The 13,216-nt window shown below is 32.1% G+C and overlaps 1 protein-coding gene across 1 annotated transcript; it reads left to right on the plus strand.

Annotated features, from left to right (window-relative positions):
- Nucleotides 1–3,956: 3,956 nt before the first annotated feature.
- Nucleotides 3,957–11,806, plus strand: LOC132717636 (uncharacterized; the record flags this gene model as incomplete). The annotated part of the gene is given in 6 exon segments (XM_060701150.1): nt 3,957–4,059; nt 4,455–4,570; nt 7,213–7,320; nt 7,561–7,617; nt 9,326–9,399; nt 11,360–11,806. Coding segments are annotated over 6 exon segments (770 nt in total), but the record flags the coding sequence as incomplete, so codon positions are not given.
- Between the last annotated feature and the right edge of the window lie 1,410 nt (nt 11,807–13,216).

Here is a 13,216-nt window from a genome sequence, read left to right on the forward strand (position 1 = left end):
ATTGTTTCTTAAACAGACAATACATTAATCACATATTTCACAATTCAATGATTACACTATACATAATGAACATTACACAAATCAAATTAAATAAATGTATAGACACTATATTAAATGGAGAATACTAGTAGAGATGAAAAATACTTCTTTTAGAATGGTGGTATCTGTCTTAAGTTATTAAATCAGACTCTTTTGATATAGATAAAACTCATATTCATTGTCTTACAATATTATACATGTTTAGTGGTGCATGCCAACATTACAAGTAGAACAAAAGGAATTTTAAGACGTTTCTAGATACCTTAAATCATTAAGTGTTTAAATGAGAGTGATTTCATTGTCTTCGTAACGTCAATTATAAAACGCGGGCTAATTTGTTCGTGTATTCTTTTGAATCGTTGAAAATGAAGTAGTAAACAATTGAAAATCATAGAATACATATCTATTGTATTATGAATTTGTCAGGACAATATTTTCATTGTGCTTATTTTGATAAAAAAAACTATCGTTGGTCAATTTGAGAAGAAAGTTAATTTGTACCTAATTTGAAAGCAAACTTAAAAGTCATTGTAAAGATACTAGAACTATACACGTGTGTTTTATGATCTGTTAAAATGCAACTATGTAAATTTGATAGGAAATATAAACAAGGTTTTCAATTTATCATATCAATTTACACACATTATTCTATTTGACCAATTTTCAATTTAATAAGAAATCTTTAATTTTTCAGTTTTCATATTTGATATCAAATATCTTCTTACATGAAAGTCATTTTTAAACAACTTTATTGAATAGAAGTTGACGAGTTGACTCACCCAGGACGTGTTGACAAAAGCTCGGGTCAAATTGATTAATTGGTAAACAAAACTAGTGATATAAATTAAAATGGATATGTAACGCAAACTTTTTACGGAAAATTTAAGCATTGTTATGCTTAAAGGCCTATAAAGAGTTTATATCGGATGGTATTATAATTGTTGAAAATAGGTATGACACTTTATATTGGATACGATTAGACAAGAACTTTTTTCATAATGAAGCAGATATCTATATATAAGATAAGATAAGTTATAGTTATCGTGACATGTGCATAAATGACATAGATACATAATATACAGATGAAACAAAAGGCACGTGGCCCTTTGGGCCTATATGTCACCAGGAAATCAATGATGTCATTATTTACATAATTCAATAAAGTTACTTCTTTTATACATAGGATGATCTGAAGTACAAGAACATATACAAAATACTGGTTATATATTTTCTTACGTTATCAAAATTTAATATCAATAGAATCTATTAAACAACTAATAAGTTACTATGTAAAGGTACAAATATACATTGCTAATATGAGCTAGAAATTCGCAATGAATTTGCGTATAAGGTACATCGTTTTAACATAATAAAAGTAACGAATGATGAAGTATCTAAATAGAGTGGCCATATGGATGAAATGTGAAATAGCAGTAACATCGGACTATCTTGATAAAATATAAACACGAATTAATGCTTCAATTAATTGGCAACATACATATCTAAGTTAAATAGACAAGGAAAAATGAATATTAAATTTACGTTAACCATACTGAAAAGCGAAAAAAAAAGTTCCTTAACATTGTGATCATAGATATGAAATGGAAAAAGTAGTGTTTAAACTTCAAAAAAACAAAATTGCATATATACTCACATTATTCAAGTATTACGCAGCACATTTATTATAACAATATATACATTTAAAATACAAATGCAATACCAGTTACTGTGCAGAATAGATTGAATTACTGGACTTACGTTAAACCAAATCGTAAACACATACACAAAAAAGCTAAAGTTCCTTAATTTAACCGAGTGATGGCAGAAATGAAACGTCACATATTAACATATTAGAATTTGAGCTACATATTACAATTATTGTGCTTATTATTATACATATATAATTTAAGAGACAAATTACAAATATTGTAATTATCATAACACACACACACACACACACACACACACACACACACACACACACACACGCGCGCGCGCGCAAACGCACGCACGCACGCACGCAAACGCACGCACGCACACGCACACACACACACACACACATATATATACATTATTCAAGTACATAGCATTAGGTTGGGATTTGGAAAATAGTTTACTTTTGAAAGTTTATATTACTTAAAATGTGTTACTGAACTGGTGATAGAGTGATCACACTATTTAATATTCGAATAACAACAATATCACGTTACTGAACTTGCATTAAAAATATGGTTTATATAAATATAAAAAGAGGTAAGGTTTCAATAATAGAATGGACACAGACATATAGTGAAACAAAGAAAACTTCGAATTACAATATTACATAATTATATTATACACACATTCATTGCAAAATGGGTACATTTTAATTACAAATACAAGACTATATGTATATAATGGTTTAAGTCAAAAGTAGATATCAAGGTTAATCGATTACTATGAGAACAAGACATTTCTTCTTTTAAGGTAAGCGGATATAAGAAATTTTGCAAGTTTTCTAGGGTTGTTTGAAACAATATGAGTTAGTCTCTGATTCGTGTCCATGAGAGGATCGTTAACGAAATCAAAAAGAGTTCTGAACGGATTTTCACGCAAGTCTATATACTGTTCACACTGAAAAGGGAAATGTTTTTCGTCTTCTACATGACTCGATGTACAAAGTCTACATAATCTCTGATCAGGCTGCTCTCCAATGTAACGTCCTGTTTCAATTCTTAACGGTAGAATACCAGTTCTAAATTGACACAGTATCGATTTTTCGTTCTTGTTCAAGTTCAACAATACATAGTCTTCGCATTAAAAGTTTTCTTCAAATATTCGGCACTGTATTTTTGGCAGTGTTTTGACATCTTCTGACCAAATATTGGAATAATTGGTCATTAGCATGTGATAAGTTAATAACTGTTCTATTGTCGTATTTGAGTCTAATCCAAGTATGGTCATAACATGTTTTATGTCGGAAGACCAGTTATTGTTGCATTTAGCGTAGTCAGTATTGAACACTTTTTTGTAATTCTCGAATCGTCGATTAATATTAATCGATTCCACAGTCGCAGAATATTTCCCCATCGTCTGTATCTACCCAGTGTCACCAACCATCGCGAGAATAGACCCTTTCATAGGCGATACCAGTCAGGGAAGAGTTACTTATATCCCTCTATTATTGTACTTAATCGTATCGGCATTGTCCACCGTATCCCCTAATGACGTCATCCAATGGCGACAACTTGAATCCAGTCTTAAATAAAGGGTCTATACAAATCTCGCAGAGACGATGATTTTGCTTTAACATTATTATGTTAAAAATGCGTTGTCATAATTATGTTTTTTAGAAAGGAAATACGATACTGGCATCAGTGATAGCTGTACAAGCATCTGAAGTATATCACAAGAAAAAAATATATATTGAAAATGTAAATACTCATGCACTCATATAATCTATATCTATTCGATAATTATTTTTAGTTTAAGTATAAAATTCAGATTTTGATTTTTATACTATTTTCACTTTATAATTTCAAGTTGCATTTGATCTGTACTTAACCAATATGCTATGCATCTTATTAACACCAATTTTTCATAGTTATGCAAAATTGTATATATGTTTATTTGTTAGTTTTCACTTTATAAAATTGTATTATTATGTAAATCACTTAAATGTGAAAATAAAGAGTATATATTTACAGATCCAAAATAAAATTCTGTTCTGTTCTGTCAACGGTACGAGTTGATTCGACAACATTCTAGATAGTTACTAGTATTTATTAATTTATCTATTATTTGATCGGGGTGCCATTGTTTTCATTAATACAAAATTTTTTATTTGTGATTCAACAATCATAACATTGCATTATTTTTGGCATTTTAAAAACAATGCGTTAGATTTTGTACTAAGGCAAAAACCATGTTACTTTCAGCTCGATGGACAAAGTGGAAAAAGTTAACAACATGTAGCGCCAAGCCCTGTAACTGTCATGTTCGAAAATCAGAACAAAGGAGAAAATGCGAACTGGGAGAAATGTAAGTCAGTATAACAGGATAGCAACTTTGAATTTTTTCAGCACATTTTTTCCCAGTCGTATCGTAACTTTCGCGTCTGTGTTAAAAAAGAAGCAGCAGCACCCTTATCAAAGTTATATTTGACTTTCCTTGTACATAACCTCGATAGTTGTGGTTTATAAGAGTAAAAACATTTACGCAAATAAGTTATAACATTGATTTATGCCAATAAATTTAAGGGAACGCTGCAAAATCTCTGTCAAAGTCATTGACTGTTATGTTTAAATTCATTATATTTAACTATATGTAAGAATTTTATTAAAGCAAAATGAGCAATAAAATTCTTAAAATAGTATCATTAAGTGTTCAGATACATATAATTTATTTTGGAATATTGTTTACTTTAATTATTTTAGATTTATGTTGCGATTTTGCATCCGCGAGGAAGGTGATACGCTCGACTGTCAGCGGGACAACGGTATTGGAGCTATTAAGAAAGAGAAATGCAGGAATGATGGTACAAATTGCCCAGGTAAATAATTCATTTCATTGTAAATCCCATCTATGTCCTTCTTCACAATTATACTTATCTTTAGAACAAAAACAATTGAAAAAATTTTACATTTCAAAATATAAACATATATAACTGGTATGCCAACAGAGATTTACAATCGTTTAATTGTACGAATGTAAAATTATTTTGATAAATGTTATTTTTTTATATATATTTTGGAATAAATAATAACGCTGAATGAATTATTTCCACTGAAAAAGCCCTTAAATTTTGAATTCGAATAACTTTCTCCACAAACAATCAGTTTGCATTTTTTTTATTTCTATTACAAAAAATGAAAATGCGATAAAAAAGTTATAGTATATGAAACTCGTTAGTTACGGTGGTATAACACTTCCTGGGGCGACATCTCTGGATGTTTCTGCAAGAAAATTGTCTCGGCCTGACGGCCTTGACGTTTTCTTAGCAGAAACACACCTTGATGTCGCCCCAGCCACAGTGTTATATCCTCGTAACTAAAACGTTTCATATACTATAACTATAAACTATAATACAACTTACAATTGTATGATACCCGTAAGGATAATATTATACAAACAGATATTACAAGAACTCCGACTTCAAGTTTCTGAGTAGTGATTTGTGTGTATATGTTCGTGTCTGGTTCAGACAGATACGAGGGACGGTCAGAAAATATCCGGACTTTTCATGCTCCTCTCTTTCCACGTGCAGCTATATACACACATTAAATATTGGGGAAAACTACATTCATTCGCCAATAACGTGGTCAGTTTATTTTCAATGATAGTTGTGATTACACAGTATTTTGCCCTCTGATATATGATAGGTGTTTCGTCTATCATGGACCTTTTGTTAGAGGAACAACGCTCTGTAATAAAGTTTCTGGTTGCAGAAGGTGAAAAGCCCTGCCACATCTTTCAGAGGCTTAAAAAAAGATTTTTTGATAAATGTGTATCACCTGGGTTTCTCAGTTTCGTGAAGGCAGAACAAGTGTTTGTGACAGGCCTAGGACTGGGCGGCCAGCTGAGGCGGTGGCCCAAACAATGGTAGCAAATGTTAAAGCTTTTGTCAACAAAAATCGTCGAGTAACTTTGGAGGAGGTAACGAACAAGTTTAGCATTGGTAAGGTATCGGCACACAAGATTTTACACGAACACCTAGGCATGAGCAAGGTAAGTGCCATGTGGGTGCCTAGACAGCTGTCCGCTGATCAAAAGGCAACCAGAGTAACCAATGCAAAAAAACATTTAAGTCTTTTTAATCTTGAAGGAGATAAGTTTTTGAACCGCATTATCATTGGAGATAAGATATGGGTTCATTATTCCTAACCTGAGACAAAAGCTCAGTCAAAGCAGTGGAAACGAGCTGGTTCCCCACCTCCTAAAAAGTTTAAGCTGTCTCATTCGGCTAGCAAAGTCATGCTTGTTGCCTTTTGGGATTCACGAGGAATGATACTTACTCATTTCATAACAAAAGGTCAAACTGTCACCGCCAAGGACTATTCTGAAGTAATTTTGAAAATCTGAAGCAAATGCTTCCCAGGTTAGCACAGAAAAATGTCTTCCTTCTTCACGATAACCCTCCTCCCATACCGCCGCAGCTACAGTGGAGGTTATCAACTCTTACAAATGGCAATTGTTGTCTCACCCTCCTTATAGCCTAGACCTCGCCCCCCTAGGACTTTTATTTGTTTCCAGAACTGAAAAAATTGCTTGCTGGAAAGAAATATATACCTTATATCTGCTGTTACACAGTACCTAAAACATACGTCTACGTCATGGTTCACAGCGGGAATACAAAAGCTCCCACGAAGATGGTAAAAAAAGTGCGTAGACGTAGGTGGAGAATATTTTGAAAATGAGTAGAAAGATTTTTTTAAAAATGTTGAATGGTTTTCGAGAACGAGTCAAAAGTCCGGATATTTTCTGACTTCCCCTCGTATATCTATTATTATTTTAAACATTATCAAAACTAAATGCCAAAACATAATACTATTCAACTGATCTAAAGAAAATGTTTCTTAGAGACAATTTATTCAAAATTAAGATCGTAATGAATCTTTCTTATGGTGGCATATTTCTGCCACCAGATAACCATATAACTGACTAGTGAATTAGTTACGTAACTAGTTAATTTGTTCAATAAATGAAAGATCTTAACGGGAAATAAATGCATGTTAGTGCCTACAACTGTCATTCATTTATTATTTTACCAGCTTAATATTAAGTGGTTAGATAGTTAAGTAACTAGTTAAACACATAATTAACTAGTTATTGAAGTGATTTACTACGTAACTAGATAACCATTTAGCGATATTTTGGATAAGTGGTAAGTGATTAACTAGTTACATAACTAGTTAATCACTTAAATAACTAATTAGTTATTTGGTTAACTAGTTACGTTACAAGTTAACCACTTAACTTTAATGTGGTAAAATGAGAAAAGGAAGGCAGTTTTAGGCACTAACATGCATTTATTTCCTGTTATGATAACCATTGAACTAACTAGTTAATTAAGAGGTTAACTTGTTTCGTTACTAGTTAACCTCTTAATTTACTAATTAGTTATATAGTTATCTGGTGACAGAAGTATGCCACCATACTTTCTATTTTTTTGATTGTTTGTTTTGTTTTGAAAAGGGTGGTCCGACTGGCAGCTTGGAACGTGTGACTGTCAATCCAATATTAGACTTATTCAACGAGAGTGTAACAATCCCCCACCTATACACAATGACGTTCTTTGTAAAAGTGAGTGTTTTTCCTGAAATTCAGGATGTTAATTTATAAGTATCGACAAATTTATTTTAAGACGCTCTTTATATTATATATATACAAGCATATATACGTGAAGTTCTACCACGTGAGGTTTTACTTTTAATGTCATTGAATTTATTCAAAATGATGCCACTCTTAAGTTCCTCAACACATATTAGCATTTACAACAGTAACTGGTAGGACTTAATTCCGCTGGTAATCCTGCTATTTCAGGTGACGCTCGAGAAGAAGTGATGTATGAAGAACAAACTCGATTCTGCATTTGCACTGGTAAATTTCTTTGGGGTTAATTCTTTTATGGTACCTAAGTACATGTCACTTTGATGCTTAAGGATCTTTGAGTGTATGTTTCCAGTGACATCTCTTCTGTAACAGATTTGATACAAATTCGATTTTCTGTGCAAAATGTCTGACTATAGCATACAATGTATTTGGTTTAGAGAAGCTAAAATAGATTTTTTTAAGTTCAACCTTTATTTCTTACAAAAGCTTCATCTCTTTAATTTCAAGTTTTAGAGCTCAGATATTTGGTGTGATGTCTTGTATGATGGAATGCTATTTAGTTTGTTCAAATCAAGACCCGGGGTCAAAGTAGGGCCCGCCCAAGGGGTCATGTGATTTTACATAGTGTTATAAATAGTATTTGCTTTTAAACAAATTTTTTCTAAACTTCAATCATTTGATTTTTTAAATGTTTAACATGGTATAGTTAATCACTGTCCTAGATTTTCAAAACTTTGCTCTTCAGAAGCTCAGATATTTGGTGTGAAGCGTTCGATAATGTCCTGCGTCAAGAGTCATAAAGGAAAACTTTTAAAAAATTTGTTTGTTCTAAGCGCCGTAATTAGAGCTTTTAAAAATATGTGTTGTGTAATCATAAACTTTCATACTTTATTTTGCATAGTCTAATGTTGGAACAATCTTAAAAAGCGCCTTCGCTAAGACATTTCATTTGTAGAATTGTATATGAGATCACTGCTAAGTGTGTTCAAATCATGTTTTGCAAAATTACGGTAAAATTACAGTTAAACGAGGAAGCTTAGATTTTTGTATTAAAAGTAGAATTAATAAATATTTTACACAAAATAGCTCGAAACTTAGAACACATGAAATTACGATGGTGAAAAAGTCATATCAATGAAACCACGAAAGTGAAAGTGCGCTGATGAAAAATCAAAATAACGAAAACGCGTTTGTGAAAACTCTATATAATTTCGTGTTTTCAACATCGTACTTTTGACTTTTCACTATCGTTGTTTCGTAACTTCCAAATTCACCCTCGAATTTTGGACATTTCATAATTGTATCTTGGACATTTCACCATCTTGCATTCGTTATTTCAACTTTTCACCATCATTCATATGCTGACATCATGATCTAAAGCCATTGACATAATTTTTTCTGTGAAATTGTTCCCTTTGTAAAACTATTTTCTTATATCATCATGCATTTTAAGTGTGTGAGTGCGCATGCCAGACATGAACGCGACAGTACAATGTCAGATGAAAAGTCAAAGGTACGAAGATGAAAAGTGAAAAGTACGACGATGGAAAGTGGAAATAATGAAACCAAGATGGTCAAAAGTCGGAAATACGAAAAAGAAGTCAACAATATAATGATGCAAACTCGAAATAATGAAAACCAAGACCGTGAAAAGCCGAAGGCACGATGGTAAAAACTCGAAAGTTTTAGTTTTCACTATCGTGGTTTCGTTATTTGGACTTTTCAGCATCGTACTATCGACGTTTTATCATCATACCCTTGCTTTTTTACCATCATAAGTTTGCATTGTTTCATATGCTTGTCGCGATGGTCGTAATGGAAAACAAATTACACTTATTTAAAAGACAAATAGGTTATAATTTGACATATTTTAACATTCTAATTATCAAATTATATATAATGTTTTGATATGCAATACCCACAGATATATTAACATTTCATATATCAGGTTATATGTTGTTTTATCTTTTAACAGAAGAAGAAATGGCTACAACGCCTACAACAACAACAACAACAACAACAACGGGGGCATCGACAACGCCTCTTCCGGTATGTTACATAACCTGCTGAATTTTTGTAATTTAATTATTGCTTTAAAGTAAGCACTTGTCATTGAAACTTAAAGGATGTAAATAACTAAACATAAGGTGTGGAAAAATCTGGAAACAAAGTGATCCCTCGGAAGCATTAATCACAATAAAATTAAATATGAATAGCAGACTCGTTTGATTGAGTCTGTACATGAGGGATAATGAATGAGTGCAACATGCCTCACGCCCCCTAGCACCGGCTTGAGCGATACTCAATTCTCAACACTAAATGGTAATACAACCTGGCCGGACTGCACGTCCTCAATGCCAGGCTCTATCATGGTCACAAAGTCAATGTAAAATGCTCTAGACTTCCGTTATGTATTGATCTAATCATACATTTTTTTTCAAGAAATAGTAACTTAAATGTAGATCAGTGGACAAAATACGTAGAAAGAAAATGCCGTAGATGTTTGTCCTTTCGCACATAAGTTTTGTTATATATCCGCAAATCACTAATTCAGTAAGTATTGTGTGAAAGCTGAAAGCTTTTTCCGGCGTCTCATCATTAACTTTTTGTTAAGTACCTCTCTATCTGTCAGTTTTAGCTCCACTTTCCGAAGAAACAAAGTGCAGCTATCGTCATGAACCTCCCGTCAACGCCGGATTACCTTTTCGTTAATGTCTGATTTTTTAGAAAATAAGCTTTTTCACTTCAAACATGGTACACATGTTTCTTGTTATAAAAAGACGCCATTTCAAAAATCCCAACATTATATTGTTGCATAGTTATGTACCCTTTGCCGCTTAGACTTTTAGCCATGGTCAACGTTTTGTTTGAAGTCATTTTCCAAATAACTATCAAAGTAATTCACTTCAAACTTGATATATATATGTTCACAATCAAAATATTACACCACATGTTCCTTTTTGCAAAGTAATGCTCCTTTTTGATAAAATTGTCAAAGATGAACTGTTCAAACTTAAATACATTTTTAGTTTTTAAATTGGAATGCATTTTTAAAGGGTAGATAACTTTTTAATTTATTCAGTTATGCTCCCCTTGGACTTTGATTTTCTTGGTTAAAATATTTGTCAAGGAACATTTCTCAAATATATCAAAGATTATCACGTTCACTTAGTCTAGTACTTATTCATTTAATTGAAGCGGTAGGGGAGATAATCATGAAAGTCTTTTTTTTGCTTTATTATTTCCCTTGTTTGACCGACTCTCAAACACTGAGAAAACTGCAGCGCGCCGTATGTGTACGATTCTTTTTTACAAAAGAAATTTAACTGTTGAAAATCATTTCAAAAATCATTTCATGTGCAAATAATCGCCATTTATTTTAAGTTATAGATCCTACCCTTTGGTATCTTGGAAAACTTTGTGATATTTTTTCAAGAGCTCGAACTTTGTGATTTAATTTTGGCAAACGCATACGATATTAAAATATAATATAAATATATAGTCAAAAGTTAATAGTTACCAAATAATTGTCGATGATACACTAAAGTTGGTGATTATGCACATTGCAGTATCTTTTTTTTGTTTGTTTGTTTTGGGTTTTACGTCACATCGACACAGTATATAGGTCATATCGCGACGTTCCAGCTTTTCTGGTGGAGGAAGACCTCAGGTGCCCTTCCGTGCATTATTTCAGGCACGAACGGGCACCTGAGTAGAACCACCGACGTTCCGTAAGCTAGCTGGATAGCTTCCTCACATGAAAGAATCCAAAGTCCCTGTCGGGAGTCGAACCCACAGCGGTGAGGGGCAAGTGGTTTGAAGTCAACGACCTTAACCACTCGGCCACGGACGCCCCTTATCTATGCCGTAATAAAAAAAGCACATTTCACTCATTTAACTACAAGAGGTTATTTAATCTCGGAAAATTAGAAGATTGGGAACGTTTTGTGTTTTCTTTTTTTATTTTTCTTTTGTGACACCATTAAAATGTTTATACATGTTGTTTCAGTGTTGTAAGGAAGATGCCTACAATAACAAAAGTTATGATAATGAAAATACTGGTAATGGCTTCTTTGAAGATTCTGCAACAGAAGCAACAACAACAAAGAAACCATCTCAAGTGGACCTCGACTACTATGATATGTATGATGAACTGCTTAAGGATTATCCTAACTGTCGAGATTGTAGTTCAGCAGAAATAGAAGCCGAAAGAGGTAACGCAGACAGTGAAGATGGCGTAGATTACGGAGACTACGGAAATTACGGAAACTACGGAAATTACGGTGGAGACGGCGGAGACAGTGATTATGGGGATTATTGAAGCCGTCTTAGTTAGGACTTCTGTATTATTGACAAAATTAATATATATATACTGCAATAATAAAAATATAAATTTGCATAAGATATTAATGCATTTTATTATATTTTGACCATGGTATTACATATTGTATTACTTAAGCAATGCCATTTTAACATATTGATATTTGTTAACTTCTATTTTTGTTGAAAAGAGCGTGGAAATTTGGTTACTTCCACGCGGACATGCGTTTGAATATTAAGGTGTCCATACCATGTTTAATATTAGTTTAATGATAAAAAATCAAAAAAATCTACAAAACAACAATTTTTCTTCGAATTTATATGACGGGCCATGTTAAAACACGGAGAAACGCGATTTTAGGTATTTTCAAGTATTTTCATCATTTTCTGTTAATTTCTGATACTTTTAGATATACAAAAGGAAATTGATACAGTTAACACCATACTGCAAAATATTAAGTTTGATGTGTTTGTTTTTCTTTTTTTTCGAACGCTTCATATACGTAAATTGCAAGATTTCGAATTTCATTTTTGTTTCCGCTATTTAATAATTGCCAAAAAATATATATAATAGCCCGGGAGCCTCCAAAAATCTTTCGATATACTGTTTCTTTAATTCCAAAATATCTAAACATTCAATTAAAAAAATTAAATTTCATCGTCTATGTTTTACGGCCCATTATGCTTCATAAATGTTTTTAATTTTATTCCTCTAAGGACTTTTTTCTCATGCACAATGTGCCTTTAAGTAAATATATATGGAATCATTATCGACATAGACTATAAACTTAAAATATATTAAGTATAACTAATGTATTGATGAGTTTTATGCAATCTCATCAGTACGAAAAATCTTAAGATATTATTATACATGTATAATTTATCACTTAAAATATAGAACATGTACATTTCATAGCAAACGTACATAAAATTCTGCAAGTGCTGCCCTCAGCGAGAATCTAGCAAGATCTAGGCATTGTATAATTCTAAACGGGAGAAAAAAAATTACTGTAATTCTTGAAAAAGAAAAAAAAACAAAACAAACAAACAAACAAACAGGGCTCCTTAAATTTTTAATATCTCAATGATATTTATATAAAGAATTTAAACATTAAAAATTAATAAAACTGATGTATACTATCGCAAAAGTATCGTCTGTATAAAAGCTGTCGTCTGCCTTATATCTATGTTATCGTGTTATACAAAAATAGAACATATTTAGAAGTTTAAGACTGATAGATATCCGGATACGTGGATATTATATTCAATTTTTTATTTACGTAAGCTTCTCATTAAACATTTGATATTGTACACATTTACTAATACGCGAGATCTTTACTAGACAGTCTTCATGTTTGATATAATATTGTATCATAACTTTATACTTATTTTTAACACGACCTCGAAACCTTAAGGGCGGGTTAGATCCGCATATTACCTGATCTTAATCCACTGACTACTGAAACAAATACTAGAAATAAATACTAGTGATCGACAGGCCGGAAACAACACAATAAATAATTTTACTTGTTTAATTAGGGAAGTT

Source organism: Ruditapes philippinarum, unplaced genomic scaffold (assembly GCF_026571515.1).
Source record: "Ruditapes philippinarum isolate M1 unplaced genomic scaffold, ASM2657151v2 ctg12807_1_1_1_1, whole genome shotgun sequence".
NCBI classification, from domain to species: domain Eukaryota; kingdom Metazoa; phylum Mollusca; class Bivalvia; order Venerida; family Veneridae; genus Ruditapes; species Ruditapes philippinarum.